The 24,807-nt window shown below is 53.1% G+C and overlaps 1 protein-coding gene across 3 annotated transcripts; it reads left to right on the top strand.

Moving 5' to 3' along the window:
• Positions 1–6,649: 6,649 nt before the first annotated feature.
• On the top strand, positions 6,650–24,468 carry EXOC7 (exocyst complex component 7). Of its 3 annotated transcripts, XM_068530191.1 has the most exons (20): positions 6,653–6,790; positions 6,995–7,060; positions 8,208–8,392; positions 8,590–8,695; positions 11,270–11,492; positions 13,755–13,922; positions 16,585–16,677; positions 17,571–17,639; positions 18,622–18,767; positions 19,050–19,202; positions 19,473–19,571; positions 19,970–20,032; positions 20,303–20,369; positions 21,927–21,992; positions 22,318–22,438; positions 22,653–22,748; positions 23,482–23,545; positions 23,767–23,808; positions 23,916–24,049; positions 24,295–24,468. In XM_068530191.1, the coding sequence occupies exons 1-20, from the start codon at positions 6,731–6,733 to the stop codon at positions 24,395–24,397; spliced, it is 2,124 nt and encodes a 707-aa protein (XP_068386292.1). In that variant the 5' UTR covers positions 6,653–6,730; the 3' UTR covers positions 24,398–24,468. The 3 variants fall into 3 exon arrangements, with proteins under 3 accessions (XP_068386291.1, XP_068386292.1, XP_068386293.1); XM_068530190.1 differs by having other exon boundaries at positions 6,650–6,790; positions 18,622–19,202; XM_068530192.1 differs by lacking the exons at positions 16,585–16,677; positions 17,571–17,639 and having other exon boundaries at positions 6,656–6,790.
• The last annotated feature ends 339 nt before the right edge of the window (positions 24,469–24,807 follow it).

The following is a 24,807-nucleotide window of genomic DNA, read 5'->3' as shown; positions in this document are numbered from 1 at the left end:
CCTGTCTCCTGCATTGTAAGGTGGATTCTTTACCATTGGACCACCAGGGAAGTCCCTCAACTTACTTTTTTTTTAAAAGATTTTATTTATTTATTTATTTATTTTTGGCTGTGTTGGGTCTTCACTGCTGCACGCGGGCTTTCTCTAGTTGCGGCAAGCAAGGGCTGCTCTTTGTTGTGGTGCACAGGTTTCTCCTTGCGGTGGCTTCTCTTGTTGCGGAGCACAGGCTCTAGGCGCACAGGCCTCAGTAGTTGTGGCACATGGGCTCAGTAGTTGTGGCACTCGGGCTCTAGAGCTCAGGCACGGTAATTGTGGTGCACGGGCTTAGTTGCTCCGCAGCATGTGGGATCTTCCTGGACCAGGGCTTGAACCTGTGTCCCCTGCATTGGCAGGCGGATTCTTAACCACTGCGCCACCAGGGAAGTCCCTCAACTTACTTTTAATTGAAGAGAAAAATTGAACATGAGATGCCATTGAAAGATTTTTTATTAATAGACTTTATTTTTTAGTGAAGTTTTATGTTTACAGAAAAAAATTGTGCAGAAAGTACAGATTTCCCATATGCCCCTTCTTTTCTTATTGCATTAGCTAGGATTTCTAGTATGATGTTGAATAGGAGTGGTGAGAAGAGGACATCCCTGCCTTGCTCCCAGTCTTACAGTGAAAGCATCTAGTTTCTCACTATTAAATATGATATTAACTGTAGGTTTGTTGTAGATGTTTTTATCAAATTGAGGAAGTTATTCGCTATTCCTAGTTTGCTGAGAATTTTTATTGCAAATGGATATTGGATTTTGTCAAATGCTCTTTTGTTTTTTGCATTTGTTGATGTGATCATATAATTTTTCTTCTTTAGCTTGTTCGTATGATGGATTACCTTAACTGATTTTCAAATACTGAACCAGTCTTGCATACCTGAAATTAATCCCACTTAGTCATGCTGTATAATTTATTTTTATACATTGTTGGATTCTATTTGCTAACATTTTGAGTATTTTTGCATCTGTATTCACGAGCGATATTAGTCTATAGTTTTTCTTTCTTGTAATGTCTTTCACTTTTAGTGACAGTATTAGGGTAATGCTGACTTCACAGAATAAGTTTGGAAGTATTCTCTCTGCTTCTATTTTCTGGAAGAGATTGTAGAGAGTTGGTATCATTTCTTCTTTAAATGTGTGGTAGAATTCACCAGTAAAACCATCTGGGCCTGGTGCTTTCTATTTTGGAAGCTTACTAATGACTGATTCAATTTCTTTAATAGATATAGGCCTATTATCTATTTCTCCTTGTGTGAGTTTTGGGAGATTGTGCCTTTCAAGAAATTGGTCCATTTCACCTAAGGTATCAAATTTAGGGGCATAGAATTGTTCACTGTATTCCTTTATTATCCTTTTAAAGTCCACGGGATCAGTAATGATGACCCCTATTTCATTTCTGATATTAGTGGTTTGTGTCTTCTTTTTGTCTTGTTTAGCCTGACAAGAGGTTATCAATTTTATTCATTTTTTCAAAGAACCAACTTTTTTTTTCTTTTTTTTTGCCACTCCACGCAGCAGTGAAAGCACAGAGGCCTAACCACTGGACCAGGGAATTGCCTCAAAGAACCAACTTTTGATTTTCTTGACTTTCTCTACTAATTTCCTGTCTGCTATTTCTTTTCTTCTGCCTATTTCAGATTTAATTTGCTTTTATTATGCTTGTTTCCTAAGGTGGAAGCTTAGATTACTGATTTGAGATCTTTCTTTTCTAATGTATCTATTCAATGTTATAAATCTCCCTCTGAGCACTATTTTCACTGCATCCCACACATTTTTATAAGTTTTATTTTCCTTTCCATTTAGTTCAAAAATTAAACATGAGGGACTTCCCTGCTGGTTCAGCGGTTAAGACTCCACACTCCCAATGCAGGGGGCCCGGGTTCAATCCCTGGTCAGGGAACTAGAGCCCGCATGCTGCAACTAAGAGCCCACATGCCACAATTAAAGATCCCGCACGCCACAGTGAAGATCCCGCTCGTGGCACTGTGCTGCAACTAAGACCCAGAGCAGCCAAATAAATAAATAAATAAATTTTTAAAAATTAAACATGGTATGCCATTTTTCATCTATCAGATTGGCCAAAATGTTAAAGCTTGATAATATTTAGTGTGGGTTAAGGCGGTATAAGGGGGTATAAGGCACATTTGTACATTGGTATTGGAAATATAGACTAGTTCAACCATTTTGGATGGCAATCTGTACATATCTATACAAATTTAAAAGGGATGTATGTTTTGATTTAGCAACTCCACTCTCAGAAGGCCGAGAGCAGAGTGTATGTACGTACAGGGGGCAGAGTTTGCAATAGTAAAATACCTGGGAACAACCTAAATGTCCAATAATAGAGACTGCTTCAATATATAATACCTATTCAGTGAAATACTATGCAAAGACTATGCAAAGAATACACAATATTATTAAAAGATGATCAAGGTATACTGTTAAGTGAACATGCAGGCTACAAGAATAGTATGTTTAATGAGGTAGCATTTGTGGGTTTTTTTTTATTTTTAAGGATAGCTTATTCTGTTTATAATATGCTTAGATTCGTATGGACACATCTGGAAAGTCATAACTGCGGTTATTTCTTGAACAGAGGTGCTTGGGGCCAAGGAGGAGGAGGGCACTTTCTGTTCTTCACTTTATACCTTCTTTACAGTTTGAATTTTTAACCTTGAATAAGTATTACATTTAATTTGAAGAGCAGTTTTAAACCCAAATTGCAGATTTGAGCCCACAGGTGGCTTGAAGCACGCTAAGCATTTCCTTTGCTGTCTCTGCCTTATATGAAAGCATGAGAAAGGCTGCCCACCCCTGGGCTTTGGGCACCCTGGTCCTTTCTCTCATTTTATATATCAGAGGATTTCAAGAGAAAAAAAAAGAAAGAAAGAAAACCCTCCTGACCACTCTGTCAGATGGCACTGTTGATGGCTGGCTGGCGGTTTCTAAATGAGGAAAAGAGACTAATTTTAATCACTACAGAAAAAATGAAGATTTGTTTTCTTCCTTTTTTTTTTTTTTTTTTTTCTTTTTTGGCCATGTGGGATCTTAGTTCCCTGACCAGGGACTGAACCTGAGCTCTTGGCAGTGAAAGTACAGGGTCCTAACCACTGGACTGCCAGGAAATTCCCTAGATTTGTTTCCTTAGAAGTGTTATTGTAGGGCTTTCCTGGTGGCGCAGTGGTTGAGAATCTGCCTGCCAATGCAGGGGACACGGGTTCGAGCCCTGGTCTGGGAAGATCCCACATGCCGCGGAGCGACTGGGCCCGTGAGCCACAATTACTGAGCCTGCGCGTCTGGAGCCTGTGCTCCGCAACAAGAGAGGCCGCGATAGTGAGAGGCCCGCGCACCGGGATGAAGAATGGCCCCCACTTGCCGCAACTGGAGAAAGCCCTCACACAGAAACGAAGACCCAACACAGCCATAAATAAATAAATAAATAAATAAAATATTAAAAAAAAAAAAAGAAGTGTTATTGTAGAAAGGTAATTTAAACTCACCATCTTTAGAAACTAGAGAAAAAGAATCATCCGTCTCCTCTACTTACCATTTTAGTATTTTGTGGTGTTTTCCTGACTTTTTTTTGCAATGCATCTATCATATTTTAAATGGCTGTCATCCCAGGGAACATATACTCTTGTGATCTGCTTTTGTGGCTGTTATGTCATACCATATTCATTTTCAATATTGCTACAGGGCCAGGAAATGTTAATTTGTAGGAATTGTATAGCTAATTCCTCAGAAAGAGCACAAAGTCCGGAATTAGGAAGTTACCAAACTAAAGAACAGGCTGTTGGGACTTCCCTGGTGGTGCAGTGGTTAAGAACCCGCCTGCCAATGCAGGGGACATGGGTTCGATCCCTGGTCCAGGAAGATCCCACATGCCGCGGAGCAACTAAGCCCATGCGCCACAACTATTGAGCCTGCACTCTAGAGCCCGCAAGCCACAACTACTGAGCCCGTGTGCCACAACTACTGAAGTCCGCGCACCTAGAGCCCATGCTCCACAACAAAAGAAGCCACCACAATGAGAAGCACGTGCACCACAACGAAGAGTAGCCCCTGCTCGCCGCAACTAGAGAAAGCCCGCACGCAGCAATGAAGACCCAATGCAGCCAAAAATAAATAAATAAATTTATAAAAAAAAAAAAAAAAGAACAGGCTATTGGGAGCAAGCTCTTCCTCCCCCCTCCCTGTGGAAAGAGCATCTCTGTGAGTGGGCAGCTGAGGGCTCCCTGGTGACCTGCACCTTTGTGTTCTGAACATTGTGAATGAAAGCCAAGCTTCTGAGGCTGCAGCTGAAACACCACTTGCTCCTTTTGCTAAAGCAGCTTGTGCTGAGCATAGTTGGGGAATTACAGCTTTTACTGAGTCAATGTCCACTTGTCAACATCGTCCTGACATTGGGTTGGGAATCATTGGAACTCATCTTTTCATTCTGTCTGCCCTTTACTAGATATGGTTGCTATAAATATAGTAACTTGCTCTTCACAGTGGATTTTCTTGAAAATCAGATTGGCAGCTTTGCATAACAACAATCAGAACTCCGGAGCTACCCAGCATGGGGAGACTGAGAACAGCCTCAGCTGTACCGTGTCCTGGCCAGCTGTGTTGACTCAGCACAGCTGACCTCTCTGAGCCTGACCTTCCTCGTCTGCAGAAGGGAGACAACAGCTGTGCCTGACTTGTGAGTTTATTGTGAGGATTAGACAAGATAACACAAGGTGGAGCTTGTAACAGAGATGGGCAAACAGAAGGCTCTCAATTGAGTTGGCTACCAAATTACCCTTAGGGAAGGAAATGGAGAAAATACAAAAACCCACACTCATATGTAGTTTATTTACAAAATTGCAATGATAATGTACAAAGCTCAAAGTATTTGTTCACAACCATAGAGGATTTCTTCCTGAGACCTATAGAGCAAGATGTTATCAATATTTTCTGGAGCGTTTTTTGTCTTGTTTTGTTTTTTTGGCTGTGCCGCACGGCACGTGGGATCTTAGTTCCCCGACCAGGGATTGAACTCGGGCCGTGGCAGTGAAAGTGTTGAGTCCTAACCACTGGATGCCAGGGAATTCCCACCCTCTAGCCCACTTATTCTTTACTGTGGCACCCAACAGTTTAAACTTCTCCCTTCACTTGGTTCTCAGGACTGCACAAGGACCACCTCAGCAAAATCATCCTAGGTATCCTTACACAAGGACTCTGCCTTTTTATCTCCCTCATCTGCAACAGGGCTGCACCTCCTGGATATTTCCTTCATCAGCAGTTTCACGGCCAGCCACCAGATCTGAAATTGTCCTCTTGCCCCAGCAGAAGAGCTGCCCAATCCCCCTCCAGGCTCTCTGTCCCACTTCTTTCTCCTCTTTGTGGAACTGGGTCCTGGGAGGGTGTTGGGAACCCTGTGGCTTGGTGCCCACCAGCATATGCCTCATTGTCTATCTACCTGTATCTGGATGTCGGGTCCACAGACGAGCTGAACAAAGCTGTGTGGCCACTTCCTTCCCTAGGGCTGCGGGCAGAGACAGGGTGAGCAGGGAAGGGATGGAGGAGACAGTAACTAGGTTTTGCAGGAGCTGGCTCTTGTGGTGAACCCAGAACATCCATCCCTGCAGGAACCTTGATCCAGGTCCCCCTTCCTGCCCCAGAGCTGTACTTAGAGGAGAGTCTGGGCAGAGGAATTGAGACATTCTGGCACCCTGCAGAAGGGGCCCTACCAGCCCTCCAAGCCTTTCTGATTTCCTCAAAGGCCCTGTGAGCGATGCTCCCCGTGTGCCTGAATACCTGCAGGCAGGCCTCAACCTCTCCTTAACTGACACCACCACCTGGGCCCCAACCCCTCAGACAGGTCTGGGCTCTTTCAGCCTTCCCCTTGCACTGTTTCCAGATGTAGGAAAACTCCCCGCCGAAGCCACTTCTCTACCTGCCCAGATCCTCAGCCCTGCCACCCGCACCCTCCCCCTAGCAAATAAAACCACACAGTTCTCTCCAAAACAGACGCCTTCCGGTGGAGCTTGGAGCTTGCTCTCCGGTCCCATCCAAATCCCTGGGATGGACGCTCCGAGAACTCCCGCCACAGGAATTCGGCTGAGCCCCTCCACAAGGCAGGATTGTAGCTATGGGTGCCGCTGGGACCACGGGCGACCACTCTGTCCCCAGCCGAGGGCTTGCACACAGGACCCGTTCCATGAGCTTTAGGGCCGAAGGGGGACAAGATTACACAGGCCCCTTGTTCATTAAAGGGGCACACATTAGGCGCCTGCTGTGTGATAAGCTCTGTGCTATGCTTTGTGGGGAACGCGACATCGATGCCTGGATCCAGACTTCGATCTGGAGAAACGAATTCGTCATTGATCTTTGTGAGAAGAGTCAGCCTTCCCACGAAGACGGCAAGTGAGTTGTAACTGTTCTGACAAAACACCGCTCAAGAGAACCTTCTCTGATGAGGGTGGAAACCCGCATCAAGGACAAACCCAGACACAGTTCTCTGCCACACCCAAGATGGCCACCCGCCCGGTCCCCCTGTACTGAGTTGCACGCAGGCGCACTCAGCCTGCCACTCCTAACATGGCGCATCAGAGCGCCCCGGGGCGGGGGGCCGCGGGCGGAAGTGGGCGTGGCAGGGACGGGAGCCGAGAGGGCACTCGGAGGCGAGGTACTGGGCAGTGAGAGCCGCTGGGAGGGTCGAAGTCATGATTCCCCTGCAGGAGGCGTCCGCCCGGCGGCGGGAGATCGAGGACAAGCTGAAGCAGGTGGGGCTGGAGCTGGGGAGGCGGGGGAGGAGGTGAGGGAAGGGGTCGAGATCCGGGCCGGGCCTCTACTCAGGGAGGCGGCAGGAGTGGGAGGGGGCCCTCCCTGCGAGGAGACCTAGTCAGGGGCGAGGCCGTGGAGCTGGGACGCGGTGGTCTCCTTTAGCCTTCGGCTTCTGGTGATGTCCTTGCCTGCGCTCCCCCCAGGAGGAGGAGACGCTGTCCTTCATCCGAGACAGCCTGGAGAAGAGCGACCAGCTCACCAAGAACATGGTGAGTAACCCCTCAGCTGGGAGGGCTTCCAGACGCTGGAGGAGAACCCTGCGACCCGGTAGCTCCGGTACCTAAGGCCTGGGGCTGCTGGTCTGGGTAGTGGTGGTGGTAACGTGTGGGTTTCTCTAGCAACAGTGCGACATGTCTCTTAACACTCCCTTCCCCTTGTCCGCCCCTTCGCTGAGGATGCTGCAGCCCCCACTGGCCTGGACTTTCTGCTTTCTGCCTAAGTTCTCCATTCTTCCTTCTCTCCTTCTGCAGACATTTAGTGAGACTGACTTAGGTGGGCTGGGTACTGGCCATGCGTCATCATTAATTCAAGTGAGGGTTGGACGGCCGGGTTACCACTTCTGAGATTACTGAGGGCAGAAAAAGACTCAGCCTTCACCCCAGAGGGCTTGAGGTGTAAAATGAGCTCTGAAGTCAGAGAGATCTGGGATCTAGTCCTCGCCCCTCCACGTATTTGTGTGTGGCCCCTGACAGGTAACTCTGAGCCTCAGTTACCTCCTCTGCTAAAACAGACGATGCCAACCTCCAGTGTAACTGTGAAGGTCATAGAAGCTAATGCATGGAGATGCATTTTGCACAGTACCTGGTATACAATAGGTCCTCAGTAAATATGAGTTTCCTTCCCTGTTCCTAGAGAAGACTGGAAAAGCACAAACTGAGCAGATACAAACGAGTATGTATTTTGTAACACAGTCATCAGGTGCTAGTCCTTACTTAATGAGATTCACTCTTAGAGAGAAAGGGTTTTGAAGGTACCAGCAATGCATTTGAGGCTACTCTGTATGAAACTACTTCCTGTTCAGTCCAGGAAAGCATCAGAGAGAATAGGGATTGAGATTTGACTTCAAAGGGTGGAAGGGAAGCCATCCTGAGGTGATTATCTGAGGAGGAGTTAATTTAATGCTTGACTTGCCTTCAAATCAAACTTCAGCCAATTTATTTGGGCCACCTCCTATGTGCCAGGCACATGGTAGGTTCTGGGGATACAGTGGTGAACAGGTATACCCTGTCCCTTCCCTCATGGAGCTTATTGTCTAGAAAACCAGAGAAGAGGCAGCAAATGCCAAAGACCTGGTGGGTGGCAGAAGCAGTGCTGGGACAACCCTGAGGCCTGAGAGCACGGAGTTTCCCCCCGCAGGTGTCTATCCTGTCATCCTTTGAGAGTCGCCTTATGAAGCTGGAGAACTCCATCATCCCTGTGCACAAACAGACGGAGAACCTGCAGCGGCTGCAGGAGAACGTTGAGAAGACTCTGTCCTGTCTGGACCACGTTATCAGCTACTACCATGTGGCCAGTGACACTGAGAAGATCATCAGGGAGGGGTGAGCTAGGGCCAGAAGGTCACATTCCTAACGCCTCTTGGACCAGTGGCTGTAGGCCTTGGAAGGGAGGAGTAGAATATATTTGAGCCTAGAGTCCCCTGTGTTAATTCTCTTCTCCCGTTTCCGAATACCATTCTCTTGGTCCTTCCTCTTCATCTTCCATCTGCCCAGGCTAATAGGACTTTTCTCCTTTCCAGCCCCACAGGTAGGCTGGAAGAGTACCTGGGAAGCATGGCCAAGATTCAGAAGGCTGTGGAGTATTTCCAGGACAACAGCCCAGACAGCCCAGAGCTCAACAAAGTGGTAAGGGGCCAGCAGAGTGATGTGAGAGGTGTGGGGACACCAGTCATGACCCTGGTCTCGTGAGAGACACTGAACCAGCTTAAAAGAGAATGTAGTGGAATAAACAGAAGTATACAATACCATACACATACTGTAGGCATTAAGATCTCTGTCTCAGGAATTACAGGTATACATTTTTCTTGCATCTTAATAACTTAACTAAATTATAAGTTAAATATGAAGTATAAGTTTAACATTTGATTTTTATAAATGCATGGGTGTTTCTTTATTGTAGCAAAAAATACATAATATAAAATTTGCCATTTTAACCATCTTTAAGGGAACAGTTCAGTGACATTAAGTACGTTCACACTGTCGTATAACCATCTCCAGAATTCTTTTCATCATCTCAGACTGAAACCCTGTACCCATTAAACACTAACTCCCCTTTCTCCTCCCCACCAACCCCTGGCCATCATCACTCTTCTTTCTGACTCAATGAATTTGACTAGTCAGGGAACCTGCATTCATGTTTTCATATTCAATTTTTTTGTGTCATATCTTTGTGTTTAAGTTTTGGGGTCTTTAGATCACCAGAGGGAGATGGAGTAGGGCTGGGAAGTGAGGTTTACTCAATGCATTGAGGAAAGGAGAGAATGCAGACAGGAGAAAAGGTGGGAGCAGAGGCCCAGACATCCCAGCCACTGAGGAACATTAGAGGGCAGGCCAGCTTGGACCCCCAGTCACCTGGCACACCTTCCTGGTGGCACCACAGGTCTTGCCCTGAGGCGTGTGTCTTACCCAGAAGAGGGGGTGGGCTGAGGAACAAAGATGGGAAACTGGCTTTTCTCCCACCCAGAAAGCTGTTGCTTAGAACAGTGCCTCCCAGCTTTTCTCCCATCGTGGCGCCATCGGAAATGAGAATGTTTGTGGGGCACACTGGGGTAAAGTGGTAACTAGCCAGTGGTCTCTGGCTGCGCACAGCGCCACCTGGCTACTCGGAGGACTGACAAGATCAATACCTTGGCACACCAGTAACGCAGTGGGCACACACCAGTAAAACCATAATACTGCAGCCCTTGGGTGAGCAGCCTGGACTCAGAGATTGGGATGCCAGGGGCTGGAGAACTTGAGTCTTGAGGGTCTCTAGCAAGTTTGGATCACAGAGTGAAGAGCTCTGTGCTAGAACTTGGGTGTGGGAGTGGATTAGAGAAGGAGAATACAAAAAATATGCTATAGGTTTACCCTAGAGGACATACTTTTCATTTAAGCAGAAACACTCCAACTCCTCTCTCTATTTTTAAAACACCTTTACTGAGATGTAATTCACATACCATAAAATTTACCCATTTAAAGTATAAAACGCAGTAGTTTTAGTATAATCACAGAGTTGTGCAACAACACCGGAATAAATTTTATAACATTTTCATCGCCAAAAAAAAGAAATCCATTGGCAGTCACTCTTCTTCCCTTCCCTCCCCCATTCACCCAGCCTCTGGTAATCACTCATCTACTTTCTGTCTCTGTAAATTTACCTATTCTGGACTTCTCCTGAAAATGGAATCACACAATATGCGACCTTTTGTGTCAGGCTTCCTTCACTTAGCATAATGTTTTCAAGGTTCATCTATGTGGTAGCGTGTGTCAGTGTTTCATTCCATTGTATGGTTGAATAGTATTGCATTGTATGGCTCTGCCACATTTTGTTTATCCATCCATCACTTGATGGACACTCCACTTTTTGGCTGTTATGAACAGTGTTGCTATGAACCCTTGTGTACGAACTTTTGTGTGGACGTATGTTTTCAATTCTCTTATCTGCTCTGGATACCTGTCGCTTATCAGATACATGATTTGCAAGTATTTCCTCTCATTCTGTGAATTGTCTTTTCACTTTTTTGATGGTATCGTTCACAGCACAAAAGTTTTTAATTTGATATAGTCCAATTTATCTATTTTTTTTCTTTTGCAAACCCTTTTCTAACAAGAACACAAATTAATGGTACAGTGAGAAAATAATCAGCTGATATCTGTGAAGCACCTACTTCTTTTTTTTTTTTTTTTTTTTAATTTATTTATTTATTTATTTTTGGCTGTGTTGGGTCTTCGTTTCTGTGCGAGGGCTTTCTCTAGTTGCGGCAAGTGGGGGCCACTCTTCATCGCGGTGCGCTGGCCTCTCACTATCGTGGCCTCTCTTGTTGCGGAGCTCTAGGTGCGCAGGCTCAGTAGTTGTGGCTCACGGGCCTAGTTGCTCCGCGGCATGTGGGATCTTCCCAGACCAGGGCTTGAACCCGTGTCCCCTGCATTGGCAGGCAGATTCTCAACCACTGTGCCACCAGGGAAGCCCCCTACTTCTTGTAAAACTCTGGGTTTCACCTATGGACATACATTTTGAGAGAACACAAGGGAAAGAAATAATCAAGGAAATCTTCCCAGCGTTTATTCTCTGGGAAAAAGTGAAGGCAGAGGAGGGCCGAGGCCCAGAATCAGGAAGGCAAAGGAAGGGGATGGGGAGGCGAGGGCCTGCTGAATGCTGGAACAGCCGTGGACCCTCTTTCTTCTTTCCCTCCTCCCTTCCTTCCTTCTTCCCTGTAGAAGCTGCTGTTTGAGCGGGGGAAGGAGTCGCTGGAGTCCGAGTTCCGCAGCCTGATGACCCGGCATAGCAAGGTCGTGTCCCCTGTGCTCATCCTGGATCTGATCAGCGGTGAGGACGACCTGGAGGTACAGGAGGAGGTGCCCCTAGAGCACCTGCCTGAGAGTGTGCTGCAGGACGTGATCCGCATCTCCCGCTGGCTGGTGGAATATGGCCGCAACCAAGGTGAGGTGTCCTGGGGAGGCGGGGGCCCAGGCGGCAGGGCCAGAGGGAGTGGACTTTGCCCTTTGTTTCTTTTTTTTTTTTAATTTTATTTTTTATTTTTTTTTGGCTGTGTTGGGTCTTCGTTTCTGTGCGAGGGCTTTCTTCAGTTGCGGCGAGCGGGGGCCACTCTTCATTGCTGTGCGCGGGCCTCTCACTATCGCGGCCTCTCTTGTTGCGGAGCACAGGCTCCAGACGTGCAGGCTCAGTAATTGTGGCTCACGGGCCCAGCTGCTCCGCGGCACGTGGGATCTTCCCAGACCAGGGCTCGAACCCCTGTCCCCTACATTGGCAGGCAGATTCTCAACCACTGCGCCACCAGGGAAGCCCCACCTGCATTTCTTTTAAAACAAAGGAGTTTAGTAGGAAACAATATGAGCAATAAGTCTACAGCTTATGTATCAAATTATGAATCTAACTAAATTCAAGCTTTTTTAACATACCTTACTTTCCCGTTTCTTTCCTTTTTTTGATTAATTCTAAAAACTTCAAATAGCACAGAAAGGCTTAGGTGAAAAGCAAAAGTCCATCTCCCCACTTCCCTAATGCTTACAGTATCATAACCCAAAGATGAGTACTGTTAAGGTTATTTATACTCTTCCAAAAAATTCCTTATGCAACTGTGTGTGTGTGAGAGAGAGAGAGAATAAATATGTGTGTATCTGCTCCTCATTCCCAAGTGGAAGGGCGCATACTAAACACTGCCCTATGATTGTTTTTTTGGTTTTTGCTTTCAACTTAGTAATATGTCTTGAGAGTGTTCCATATCAGTACATATATATTTGCTTCATTCTTTTTGGCAGCTGCATAATATTCCATGGTATGTTGGTACCATCATTTCTTTAAATCCAGTCCCAGGATTTTTTAAAAAGTCCCAAGTTAAGCAAAAAATTAAAAAAAAAAAAAAACTAACTGTAATGAATATTCCATTTTAAGCTTTTTAGCCCTCCACACTCTTCTTCTCTTTGTTAGTTTGTACACATACCAAGTTGTCAGTGTGCGTTATCACTCTGCCTGCCTTCCCTCGAGGACTCTGTGGTGCCAGGTCTCAGGGCCGCCTGTACTGACCACACGGCACGTCTGTGGCTCATGAGCTGCACTGTGGGAGCCGGGGGCTCGGCAGGAGCTTTTCAGGGGCTCCCTTGGGATAAGAGGGAGGCCAGTGGATGCCTCCAGACCCCTTAGTCCCCTTCAGTCAGAGCCTCAGTGCTTTGTTCCATTTGTCACATTGGCGACACACTCGTTGGGAACCGCTAAAATGTACCATGGCATTCGTATCTTTTTCCTTGCTCGTTTGCATTTTTGGATTTTCCAGTTTTCCAGTATTGACAAATAGTGCTGCAGTGAGCACAGTTGGATGGCTTGCTTTTCTTATTTAGGAAGTTCTTTGAGATATTTTCTCAAAGGTGCAATTATCAGGCAGAACTGTCTGAACAGATCTGTAAACTTCTTGCCGTCTTGAGCTCCTCTCCGGGTAGGTGGGGCCAGTCAACTGACCCATCGAAAATCCCACAGCTGTTTGTTCTTCATTAGCTTTATTTATCTTAGCTATTTGACAGGGCTTTCACAATCCTCTAATTTTTTAATATTTGCATTTCATTCATGGCTAAAGAAATGGTGTGTTTTTTTATTCAGTGACACTTGTTGTCTCTTTACGCATATAAATTGCTCACATCCTTTGACCCCTCACCAAGTTGAAGCTGGATGTTAACTTCACATTTTTTTTATCTAAAAAAACCTTACTGTGGACTTCCTTGGCAGTCCAGTGGTTAAGACTCTGCACTTCCAGCGCAGGGGACATGGGTTCAATCCCTGGTCAGGGAAGATGCCACGTGGCATGGCCAAAAAAAAAAAAAAAAAAAAACCTTACAGGGAATTCCTTGGCAGTTCAGTAGTTCAGTAGTTAGGACTTGGCACTTTCACTGCCAGGGGCCCGGGTTCAATCCCTGGTTGGAGACCTAAGATCCCACAAGCCACACGGCGCGGCCAAGAATAAATAAATAAAATAAAAAATAACAACTAATTGTTGGTTCTGTTGGGGGATACTTTCCCTTTTAAGACTTTGATTTGGGACGGACGAGGCCATGTGGGAGGCTGCTAGGAAGGGGTTAGCAAGGAGCGATGGTGGGCACCACTGCTGCCCTGCGGAGCTGCGTCTGGAAGTGAGAGGGAGGCCCTGGGGCCAGGCAGAGGCAGGGACCCCAGCTGTCGCCCATCTCTCCTCAGACTTCATGAATGTCTACTACCAGATCCGCTCCAGCCAGCTGGACCGCTCCATCAAAGGCCTGAAGGAGCATTTCCGGAAGAGCAGTTCTTCATCTGGGGTCCCCTACTCCCCTGCTGTCCCCAACAAGAGGAAGGACACGCCTACCAAGAAGCCGGTCAAGCGGCCAGGTGAGTCCCCACCCTGGCCCACCTCAGAACCAGACAGAAGCTCTGTGGGACCTGGGTTGCCTTTGGCCACCCTGGGGGTCGCAGCCGCTACAGCTTGACCTCACAGCGACCCCCAACTATAGGTACGCAGGACAGAAAGCAGGTGTCTGCCCACCCAGCAAGGCCCCATCCGGTGAGCTCCTCTCTACCCAGCCGAGTCTGGGGGCTACATAAGTGTCCTTGGAGTGGAGGGTCACAGGCACGGAGAGGTGCGCTGACAGGGGTGCCGGGGCAGAGCCCCTTGCTGGACCCCCTTCTCCTCCCTGCGTCGGCCTATCAGGAGGCCAGGCACACTGCTGCCGCCAAAACCGTGGACAGGACAGGGGCAGGCACTGCAGCCGTCACCTTGCAGAAAGCCAGGGTGGCTTGAAGAAGTGGATGGGGAGAGTTTACACTTCCACAGTCGCCCAGAAAGGAAAATAATCCCACGCCTTCTTCTCCAAAGAACTTAATCCGGCTTTTGGGCTCCACTCGAAGTTACTGCCTTGCGGCGGGAGAGTCAGGGGAGGGGTGTTGAGGTGGGAGACGCCTAGGCTGTGGGCGTTGGTGTCCTGGGCGAACAGCTCACTGTCTGTCCTTCTTCCCGTCATCATGTTCCCTGTAGTCTGTGCTCCAGGTAAACAGTGCTCCTGTGTGTCAGCTTCCACTTGGCAAGCCTGGCTGTGTCTGGCTGCTGAGAGGCGTGGCCCTCGAGAGGCTGGGGTGTTCCAGGGCGAGGGGCTGCTGCAGGCCCCAGGGAGAGAGAGCCAGTGAGGCTGGGGGCTGCTCCCACCCCAGCCTTCCCTGTCCAGCTGCTGCTGTGGGCACACACGCCAGGTGCGCTGGTGGGGCCCACCCCTCACGACAGCGTTTTCCTTACCTGCCCCTCAGAGAACAGGGGGCCTGTGCCTTGGTTCCGGGAGGCTGCGAGGCTGCCTGGGCCTTGGCGGGTCTGTGCTCTCTTCCCCTCTGTCTCCTCTCTGATGGGCCCAGTGGAGGCCCCAGGACCCAGTCTGCATCCAAGAGTGCTGCTGGCCGTGCAGGGAGCAGGGGTCTGATCTCGGGGCCCCCGGTGGACCTAATCTAGCTTGGCTTAGAGCCCCCAGAGGAAAACTCGGGCTCTGAGCGTCCCTCTGGTTTCTGTGGGGTTTCAAGAGGTGTCAGGAGCTGGGGGGCTCAGGACTGGCGTCAGGAACTAGGGAATCAGGCCCCTGGGACATCAGTCCCCAGCTCTTGAGGAGGGGAGCAGGGAGGCCTCGGTGGGTAATGAAACACCGACCTCAGCGTCGTTCATGGTAATTGTGCTCCTGATGGGGTTGGCGGCTGCCGGATCAGCGTCCCCAGCCCACATCCATGCGAGCATACTGGCAAGGCTCCTGGAGGCCCGGCAGGCCCACCTGCTCCTGGTCGGCTGTGGGGCAGGGAACTGATTCGCTCATTAGTGGGGCTGCTCCCTGGAGGGGCAGAACCCAGCGAGACAGATGCTGAGCCCAAGCCCCAAACTTGGTTATTAGTAACTAATTGCGGTTGGTGCAAACAGAAAGAAATGAGCCGCTCCAGACACTGTCCCTTCTCCGCTAGCCTTTTGGGGAGCTGCCAGGACCCAAGAAACCTCACTGTGTTCAGAGATGCAAGGGGGCACCTGGGAGTCCCCAGGGAAGAGGGACGGAGTTACACTCATGGGTGCCTCCCCTGCCCCAGTACATTTTATTAACAGGGCAGCTGTACACATCTGTTTTAAATGCTGTTTTATTGCCCCACGTTTTCTGCCCTGAGATGTCTCGTTCCCACAGAGGTAGCTAGCTGACCCTGGAGGCTGTGGGCGCTGCAGTTTTGTTTTCATTGTTCTCACTTGTGATACTAACTGTTGGTTTTTTCCCCCCATGCCAAGAGCATGTGCCCTTTCCTGCTGCCCTCCCTCCTGCTCTCTGTGTGGTGGCTCCTATTAACTTCTTTTTGGCTTTTGAGTTTTTCCCAATTGCTCTGGTGGTTTGGGTCCCTCCCCTGGTGTATGGGGCCAGTCTGCCTCTGGGTCTCCAAGCCTTCCGTCTTGGGCGCTGCTATCCCAGGAAGCTCAGTCCCATTTCACCAACTCCTGGGTGCTGCTTTCCTTTGGCTGCTGTTTGGCCGCGTCCCGGCACTGAGTATGCCCGGAGAACTCTGCCCGCCCTTTGGGGAGGAGCCACGGGCCTGCCCGCTTCAAGGTGCCCCCAGGCTCTGCCACTTGGTCTCGCCTTCTGGGTGTGAGAGCTCCATCACTAGCTCCTCCATCCCAGGCCCTTGTCTATTTCTGGGTTAAGTGCCACCCAGTACTGTTTTTTATTTTTGGCTTCTCCTGGTGGATCTTTGCCCATCTCATCTCCTTCACCCTCTGCACTTCCTAAAATGAACTCAGATCTGGAACAATGAGGGTCACTGGCAGAATCAGGAGCTCCACTGGGGGAACGAAATGTGTCCGTTCCTCCATCTCCTTCTGCGGGGCCTCCGGCGGTCCTGGGAAAGGCCTGCTGGGAGAGATGGTACCCGGGCGTGCTCTCTGCTGGGGGTGGGCCTGGGCCTGGGGGGCAGGTGGAGGGCTGCTGCTGTTTTCTCTCACTCGTTTCCTAGGTCTTCTTATCTCCTCTCTGTGTGGCTCTGGTGACAGGGACGATCCGTAAGGCCCAGAACCTTCTGAAACAGTATTCCCAGCATGGTCTAGATGGGAAAAAGGGGGGCTCTAACCTCATTCCTCTGGAAGGTAATCGTCCTGTGTTCCTCTCCTCTTCCCTCCTCCTCCACCGTGTGTCCACTCACGTGGTAGGGCAGAGCCTCCAACCCCCCACAGGGCCTCGGGCGTAACCCTGAGAGGGGACCAGGGGTGGGAACTGAGGTCCTGGGCCTCTGACCCCAGCTGGCTCGGGGGCAGCTTTCATGGCCCTCGGCCTGGTCCTGTCTGGCTGACGGCAGCTCTGCCCTCCCGGAGGCTTCCCGCTCCCTCCCCTCCCCGTCTCTGTCCTTGTCTCCTGTTTGAACTCAGAGAAAGTTCTTTGTCACGGGCAGCCCTTTCACGCTCAGACCAGCAGTGACAGGACCAAGGCGGCCGAGGCCTCCTGGCCGCCCCCCTCCACCTGAAAGGGGAGCGTGTGCCACAGGGGACAGGCAGCCCGTACACCATGTCCCTGCCTCCCTCGCATCAGAGGAAGGACAGCCCTGCCCTAGTGGACCAGATCCGCCTTCAAAAGAATGACCCTGGGGGCGAAAAGAAGCCTGTCCCCATTCACTGGGCAGTGACATTTCTCTAACTGGATCTCTCCCCAAATATGGTGAGATAAACCCCCTGGGGCTGAGCATCAGACCTTCCGCAGCTGCTGGAAACTCTTCAGAAACCCGGCTTTCTCTTAGCGTCCAGGCTTGGGGAAACCAGCTCCCGAGGATGGTCCGGGGCACTGCAAGTCAGGCTTGAAACGGCTGTTCCCAAGGTGGTCTGAGGCAGAGGAGGGGCTCAGAGCCCTCTCCAATGCCCCTTCCCCTACACCCCGTCTCACATCCCCCCCACCCCCGGAGATCGAGGGCTTCTTCCCAGTCCCCCGAGAAGCAGCCACCCCGCCCCTGGATAAACGCTGCTTGTGTTTGCGGCCGACGTCTCGCTAGGTCACGAGCATGATTTCCGAGTTAAGCACCTGTCCGAGGCCCTGAACGACAAGCACGGGCCACTGGCCGGTGAGTACTGCAGCCCAGCCCGAGGGCAGCCGCCGCTGCACTCACGGCCGTCCCCAGAGGGCCTGCTCCGGCCTGGCCTAGCCGGCCGCTCCGCTCCAAGGATGAGCCTGGCCTACTCGCCTCTCTCTCTCCGGTCTGTCTCTCTTTTGGGCACTAGGTCCCCTTGCCTCTCTCCAGGTGGGAGTGCACGCCTGGCTCTCAGGGCCTGGGCCAAGGGCAGAAGTTGCCGCCACTCGGAAGGCGGGCAGAGAGGGCAGGCGGGCCCCCGGAGGGCAGGGAGCGTCAACACGTGACTCCAGCAACGGCTCCAAAGCTCTGACTCCTCGGAGCCCGTCCCTCGGCACGTAGGACCAGGTTGCCTGCGGGCACCCCTGCGCCAGCCTCCAGTGCAGTAGCGGGATCCGGTCTCCTGCTGGGGCAGCTGACAACCAAGGAGCCCTCCCCCTCCGAGGCTCACATTGCCTCTTCTCCAGTTTTGACGCCATGCCAGCTAGCCTTGTGGACCAGAGCCCACTGCCTTTGTATACATTCCAGAAGGCCTGGCTGGGCTGGTATCTGGCTCCAGAGGCCCAGGATTTTTGGAGATGGATGACCCCTGTGCCTGCCTCCTTGAGGTGGACGCGGCCACTCGCCCATCCCTGGGTGTCCTCTTCCCAGTACAATTCAGAATCCTCAGTCTTGGGGTCAGGCGTGTCTTATCCAGGAAGTCGACTGGGGGAGCCTTCTTATCCTTTTTATCCATCTCCCCAACACCTCTCGTACCTGACATTCTGGAACAAAGGCTGGACTCAGGCCCTGTTTTTCCCCTCGAACCCTGTCGGGCCTGCTGGAGTTCTCTCAGCTTTCTGCCAGCACAGTCTTCTTCCCCGTCTGCTGCCAGTCTGGCTACAGGCCAGGAGCTGGGGAGACTCGTGCCCCACCCCCCCAGCAGGGAGAGGGTCTGCCCCAAACCAGTAGCTCAGGGGCACTGCTTTCCCCCCAGGGAGAGATGACATGCTGGACGTGGAGACCGACGCCTACATTCACTGCGTCAGTGCCTTTGTCAAGCTGGCCCAGAGCGAGTACCAGCTGCTGATGGACGTCATCCCTGAGCACCATCAGAAGAAGACCTTTGACTCTTTGATACAGGTCCTGCCCCACCCCACCCTGCCCCTGGGCCCTGACCAGATGCCCCAGCACGAGCTGTCACTGCAGAAGCTTGAGTTTGGTCCGGGCTTGTGGTCCATAGCCCTCAACTCCAGCCACCACCTCCACCTCCCATCCTGGGGATCTGTCCTGGGTGGCGTGTCCCGGTCGGGACCTCCCAGTTGGAGGCATACTTCCCCCACGCCCCTCCAGGTGCCCTCACCGTCCCTGGGAACCGGCTGTCTGCCCCCTCCCCTGAGCCCTCTCCCTGCCCCGCTCTCTCAGGACGCCCTGGACGGGCTGATGCTTGAAGGGGAGAACATTGTGGCTGCTGCCCGGAAGGCCATCATCCGACACGACTTCTCAGCTGTGCTCACCGTCTTCCCCATCCTGCGGCACCTCAAGCAGACCAAGCCTGAGTTTGACCAGGTGCTCCAGGTAGGTGGCTGAGGATGCCCTTGGGGACGCCGGGAGGAGGAGTCCTGCTGCCCGGCACGGCCTCCCAGGAGAACTGTGCTCTCTACCCCACGCGTCTGCTCCGAGGGGGAATGGCGGCAGCTTGCTCGGGGCCCCGGGCCTGTGCAGGTGCTCTCAGGGTGAGTGAAGAGGAGAGGCAGTCCCCTGGGGTGAGGGGCTGGGAAGGAGCAGGGCCCCAGGCACAGCCTATGGCCGGCTTCTGGCGCCCTGTGCAGCCGTGTGCTTCCTCAGGGGACGGCCGCCAGCACCAAGAACAAGCTGCCCAGCCTCATCACCTCCATGGAGACCGTGGGAGCCAAAGCGCTGGAGGACTTCGCTGACAACATCAAGGTGCTCTCCTTCCCTCCGCCGCCATGCGGGACGGCCCGTGGGGCTGTGGGCAGGGCCACCGGTGACCTGGCTTGGAAACTCCTTCTGAAAGCAGGCCTCCAAGAGGGGCGGGCCTGCCCTGTGGGGAAGCCGGCCGTGCTGCTAGTCTCCTGTCAGTGCCCACGGGCCTCCCTGTCTTCCCCAGGGGCTCCAGAGGCCCCCACCCCAGGCGTCAAGCTCCTGCCCCGCTTTTCCCATCTAGTCATGTCCGTATGTCTGTCTCCCTCACCTTTGTGCCCGAGGGGCATCCTGACACCTGTCTGCCAGGAGGTGGCGCCGTGAGCCCGCAGACGGGGGTGTGGGGTGGGCGCGGGACTCGCTGGGAGCTGCTTCAGGGAGTCAGGCTGTTCTTCCCACAGAACGACCCGGACAAGGAGTACAACATGCCCAAGGATGGCACTGTGCACGAGCTCACGAGCAACGTAGGTGCTGCCCCGGGGCTCCTGGGGCGGGGAGGGGGCGCAGGTGGCAGGATGGACTGCAAGGTGCTTCGTGCCCCCAGCAGACAGGGCCTTTCCCAGGAGGCCAAACCCACAGGGTGGAGCATGGAGCTGGCAGCCACCCTCTTCACTGGGCAGGCCCCTGGCCCTGCACCTGTCCTGGGATGGTCAGAGGGGGTGAACTGTAGGAGGTGATCGACCTTTGGGTCCTGCCCTTGACCTTCTTCCTGGACCTGTTTTCTCCCCACGCAGGCTATCCTCTTCCTGCAGCAGCTCCTGGACTTCCAGGAGACGGCGGGCGCCATGCTGGCCTCCCAAGGTACTTGGCACCTCCCAGCGGGGCCCTGTGCCCCACTCCTCCCTCTGGCCTGGAGACGTGGGGTAGCCCCCTCTGGGTGAGGAGATTTCCCCCGCCCTGTGGAGTGGGAAGGAGATGTGGCCTGTGGCAGGACCCCCGAGCTGCTTGGGCCATCTGGGCCCAGCATCAGGAAAGCAGCCGGGGTTTGACTACCTTTCCTGGCCTCCATCCCCTCTCGGCTCCCTCCACTGTCCTCACTCTGGAGAGCAGAACTCACTTGTTTGGAGGTGCCCTTCCCGCCCCGCCCCTCCTTCTGCATCTCCCCACCTCCTCCTTATGTTGCCTGTCCTAATTAGTCCCATACAGCTGACCCTTTCAGTGGGCTGGCATCTCAGGGCCAGCGTGGTGTCTTCCCGTGCCCGTGACTGCTGTCCTGGGACTGGGGCTCAGGAGGTTAGCATGTGGGGAAGAGCGCGCTTCCGAGCACTGAGACCCAGCCCAGCTTGTTGGGTCCCCAGGCCTTCCCTTTTCCCCCCAGTCTAGGGGCAAGGAGCCAAGGTTCAGCCTCTGGCCTGCGGTTCTCCAGATGTCCACTTTCCAGTGTGTCCCTGGCCTTCAGGGGTCCAGCCTGGGCTGTCCTGCTGTCTGTTTCTGGCGTTGCGGAGAGTGGTCTGCTTGGCTCGGGTGTTGTGGCCGTTTCTAACCTGTTTTTGCACTTTGCATCTTTTTCCCTCCTTTGTCTCTCCCCCCTTCCTCTCTGTGCGCACTGCCTCTCACTGCGTAGTTCTTGGGGACACATACAATATTCCTTTAGACCCCCGAGGTAAGCAGCAGGGCTCTGCAGCCCCATCCTTCCCCTCTGAAGCCCCATGAGTGAGGTTCCCTGGGGACGGAGGCACCTGGACAGACTCAGGACCCCAGTAGGAGCAGGGTCAGAGGGGACACGGGTTCCTTCTGGGTGCTCCCAACCCTCTCAGCTCCCTGACGGCCACCTTCTGTCTCTGGGTTTCTCCAGGCAGCGTCCTGCTGTGTCCAGCACCCTGAGTACACCCTTCAAGCTGGTCCAGCACCTCCCTGTCTCCTTCCTCTCCCATCCGCTCCCTTCCCCCCTTGGCTTTCTGCCCTGTGCGGGCAGCAAGTCTCTGTTCAGAAGGGCCTGGTAGAGGAGGTTGTGGGCAGTGGGGGTGAAGGTGGAGAGGCCGTGGGGGCCCTATTCTAAGACTCTGTTGCTGACAAATGGGAGAAGTGGGCCTCGTAGGTACCCCCAGCATGGGTCGGGGGCTGGGTGACAGGGGCTGTCCCATTCCTGTCCTGCCAGCCTTCCTGCTGGCCCTGGGCCAGCTCATTAACCCCACCACCCAAGACCATGGAAGGGCCGGCCCTGGGTTCCAGGAAGAGTCCCAGGGAGCGCCCCCCGCAGCGGGAAGGGAGCCCTGTAGCTCAGCACGTCCCCAGCTCTGCCCGAGGGAGGCTCGGGCCCCTCCCAGGGTTTCCTCAGCCGCTCCGCGGGCCTAGGGGAGGCCAGAGAGGGTCTCGGCTGCTGCCACTGCTGTGGTAACAGGACTCCTCCTCTCACAGAGACCAGTTCCTCAGCCACCAGCTACAGCTCCGAGTTCAGCAAGCGCCTCCTGAGCACCTACATCTGTGAGTGCGCCCCGCCAGCCAGCAGCCTCCGGCGCCCGGCCTCCCTGCCTCCCTGCCTCTTCCCTTCCGTGTCCTTTTTGTGCTCTCTTGCTCGTCCAGGTCCCCCCCCCGAGCACCACCGCCCCGACTTTTAGAACTGCAGCCTGACCTCTGGTTGGGGGGCCGCAGGGGCTCGGCAAAAGGCTCCCAAGGCTGGCGAGGCTGGTGGGGTCTCGAGTCCGGGAGGAACAAGGAGCGACGGGTGGGAGTTGGTCTGTGGGCCCCAGGATTGGGTCATTTGGGTCAGACTGCCACGGGAGGCGTGACCACATCCTTCCCTGTGCAGGTAAAGTCCTGGGCAACCTGCAGCTGAACTTGCTGAGCAAGTCCAAGGTGTATGAGGACCCGGCTCTGAGCGCCATCTTCCTACAGAACAACTACAACTACATCCTCAAGGCCCTGGAGAAGTAAGTGGCTACGGGCGCTGGCCTGCAGCTCTCCCCTGCCCCTGCCTGCCTGCCGGGGCTGGCTGTGCCCCCTCGTGTCCAGGGTGGGGAGGACGCCGCTTTACCCTTCACAGTCCCAGGACCCAGGGAGGTGGGAGGCAGGCCCCACTGGTGTTGCTGCAGAGGCCGGCAGCCTCTCTATCGTCCTCTCCTCTCTCCCCTGCTCCCACCCCAGGTCTGAGCTGATCCAGCTGGTGGCCGTGACCCAGAAGACTGCCGAGCGCTCCTACCGCGAGCACATCGAGCAGCAGATCCAGACTTACCAGCGCAGGTGGGCCTCCGCCCACCCTCCCGCTCCCCGACCTGTGTGCCCACCAGTAACGCTTCCTTCTCAGAGCCTCGGGAGGCTGGGCCCAGTCAGAGTGGGCTCAATGACGGGGAACTGCCACCCTGTGAACCCCCATCCTCTACTTGTTTTTTAATCACACTCATGGGGTGGGGAAGGGTAGGTGCCAAGGGTGACGACTAAGATGGTTGAAGGGCTGCCCGTCAGAGGTGTGGGTAGCGTTCAGACCAAGTGAAGAGCCAGCTCACAAGGTCCCTTGAGCTTGGCTGAGCCTCACTCTACAGGGCTCTCTCTGCCCCTCGCCTCCTGTTTCTTAGTTTGTGCGTCTCTCTCTCCCTTTGGGTGTTTCTTCCCCGTGACCGTATCTCCCTCTGCTTTCCCGTGTATCTGTCCTCCGTCCCCTCTTTTCTCATCTGCTTCTCCATCTTAATTGGCCATGATATCAACGTGAAGTGTAGTTGGTAGTGTCTGTTCGATTTGTTGAATGTTCTGTTTCCTGTTCTTAATTTTAAAAGCGAGCAGCTTGAACATTTTTATTCCCAAGGAAAAAAATCTCAGCTGTATTTTGCTTAGTTACAACCCAGGCTGATCCCTGCCCTCACCCTCTCCCCCAGTAGATCAAGAGATTTTTAAAAAACAAAACAATCCAGCCCCAGGGAAGGAGCAGCTGCCTGAGGCTGTCCCTTCTCTGCCCTCTGCTTCCCTCCCTGCCTGGCAGTTGGTTAAAGGTGACTGACTACATTGCTGAGAAGAATCTACCTGTGTTCCAGCCCGGAGTCAAGGTGGGCTGAAGGCCTGGGCTGGGAAGGGATGTCTAGCAGATGTGGTGCTTTCTGCTGTGTCTCTGGGAAAAAACAGACAACTGGGATGAGAAAGCAAAGGATGCCCGTGGCCATCCGGGCAGCAGGGGAGAGGGCTGGGCTTGGGTGTTTGGGGAAGGAGCAGGGGCAGGATGATTCTGCTCTGAGGGACGCTTTCTCTGCCACCTCCCCTGGCCCCCCAGCTTCGGGACAAGGAGCGCCAGATGATCAAGGAGCGTTTTAAGGTAAGTCGGGATCCTCCCCGCTCCCCTGATCGCTGCTGCTACTGTAGCAGCACAGACTCAAACGTTTGTCTTTGGGTCACTTCTGTTTCCACCGTTGTGGTGTTCAGGGCTTCAACGATGGCCTGGAAGAATTGTGCAAGATACAAAAGGCCTGGGCTATTCCCGACACGGAGCAGAGGGACAAGATCCGCCAAGCCCAGAAAAACATTGTTAAGGAGACCTACGGGGCCTTTCTGCACAGGTTAGCCCTCCGTCTCTGCCCTCCCAGCCCCACGCTCCCTGCTGCCCCGGCTGGGCCACTGGGCCCTTCTCTTCTTCAAGGAAACCTGGAGAGGGTGGTGGGTTTGGGTGGCAGATCCAGTGCCCGGGGCTTTGGTGTGGGGCCAGACCCAGACATCACCCAGGGGCACCCCATCGGGAGGGCCTTAGGCTGAGGCAGAGCTGGGGAGGGGCTAGGCATCCCCACTGACCTCAGCGCCTGGTCAGGTATGGCAGCGTGCCCTTCACCAAGAATCCTGAGAAGTACATCAAGTACCGTGTGGAGCAGGTGGGCGACATGATCGATCGCCTCTTTGACACCTCCGCCTGAGCCGCCACCGCCCCTGCCTGGCTCTGCCAGACCAGCCATGTTATCGGACAGATAAACCAGTGTTAACTTGCCTCTGGGCCCGGTGAGTGTGGCGTCCTTTGACACAGGGGTCTTTCTCCACCACCCCGACCAGGAGCCCTGTCCCTGAGCCCTCGGGTCCTGGTTTGCCCTTCCTCTCGCAGCCCCCATTCCCCACACAAGCAGTGCTCTCCCGGAACTCTGGGGTTCCTCCACACCTTGGGTTTCATGACCCTGACTGCAGCCCGCAGGGGCCACGTGACGGCTTCAAGGCAGGAAGGACAGAGAAGGAAGACAGAGGTCTGTGCCCTCAGCTGCCTCGTGTGGACAGGAGCAGGAGAGCAGAGCAAGCCCACCTCCGGGCCAGCTCGGAGTTGGGGATGGAGAGCCCC

This window comes from Eschrichtius robustus, chromosome 20 (genome assembly GCF_028021215.1).
Source record: "Eschrichtius robustus isolate mEscRob2 chromosome 20, mEscRob2.pri, whole genome shotgun sequence".
NCBI lineage: Eukaryota > Metazoa > Chordata > Mammalia > Artiodactyla > Eschrichtiidae > Eschrichtius > Eschrichtius robustus.
This window is presented reverse-complemented; position numbering and strand designations above follow the sequence as displayed.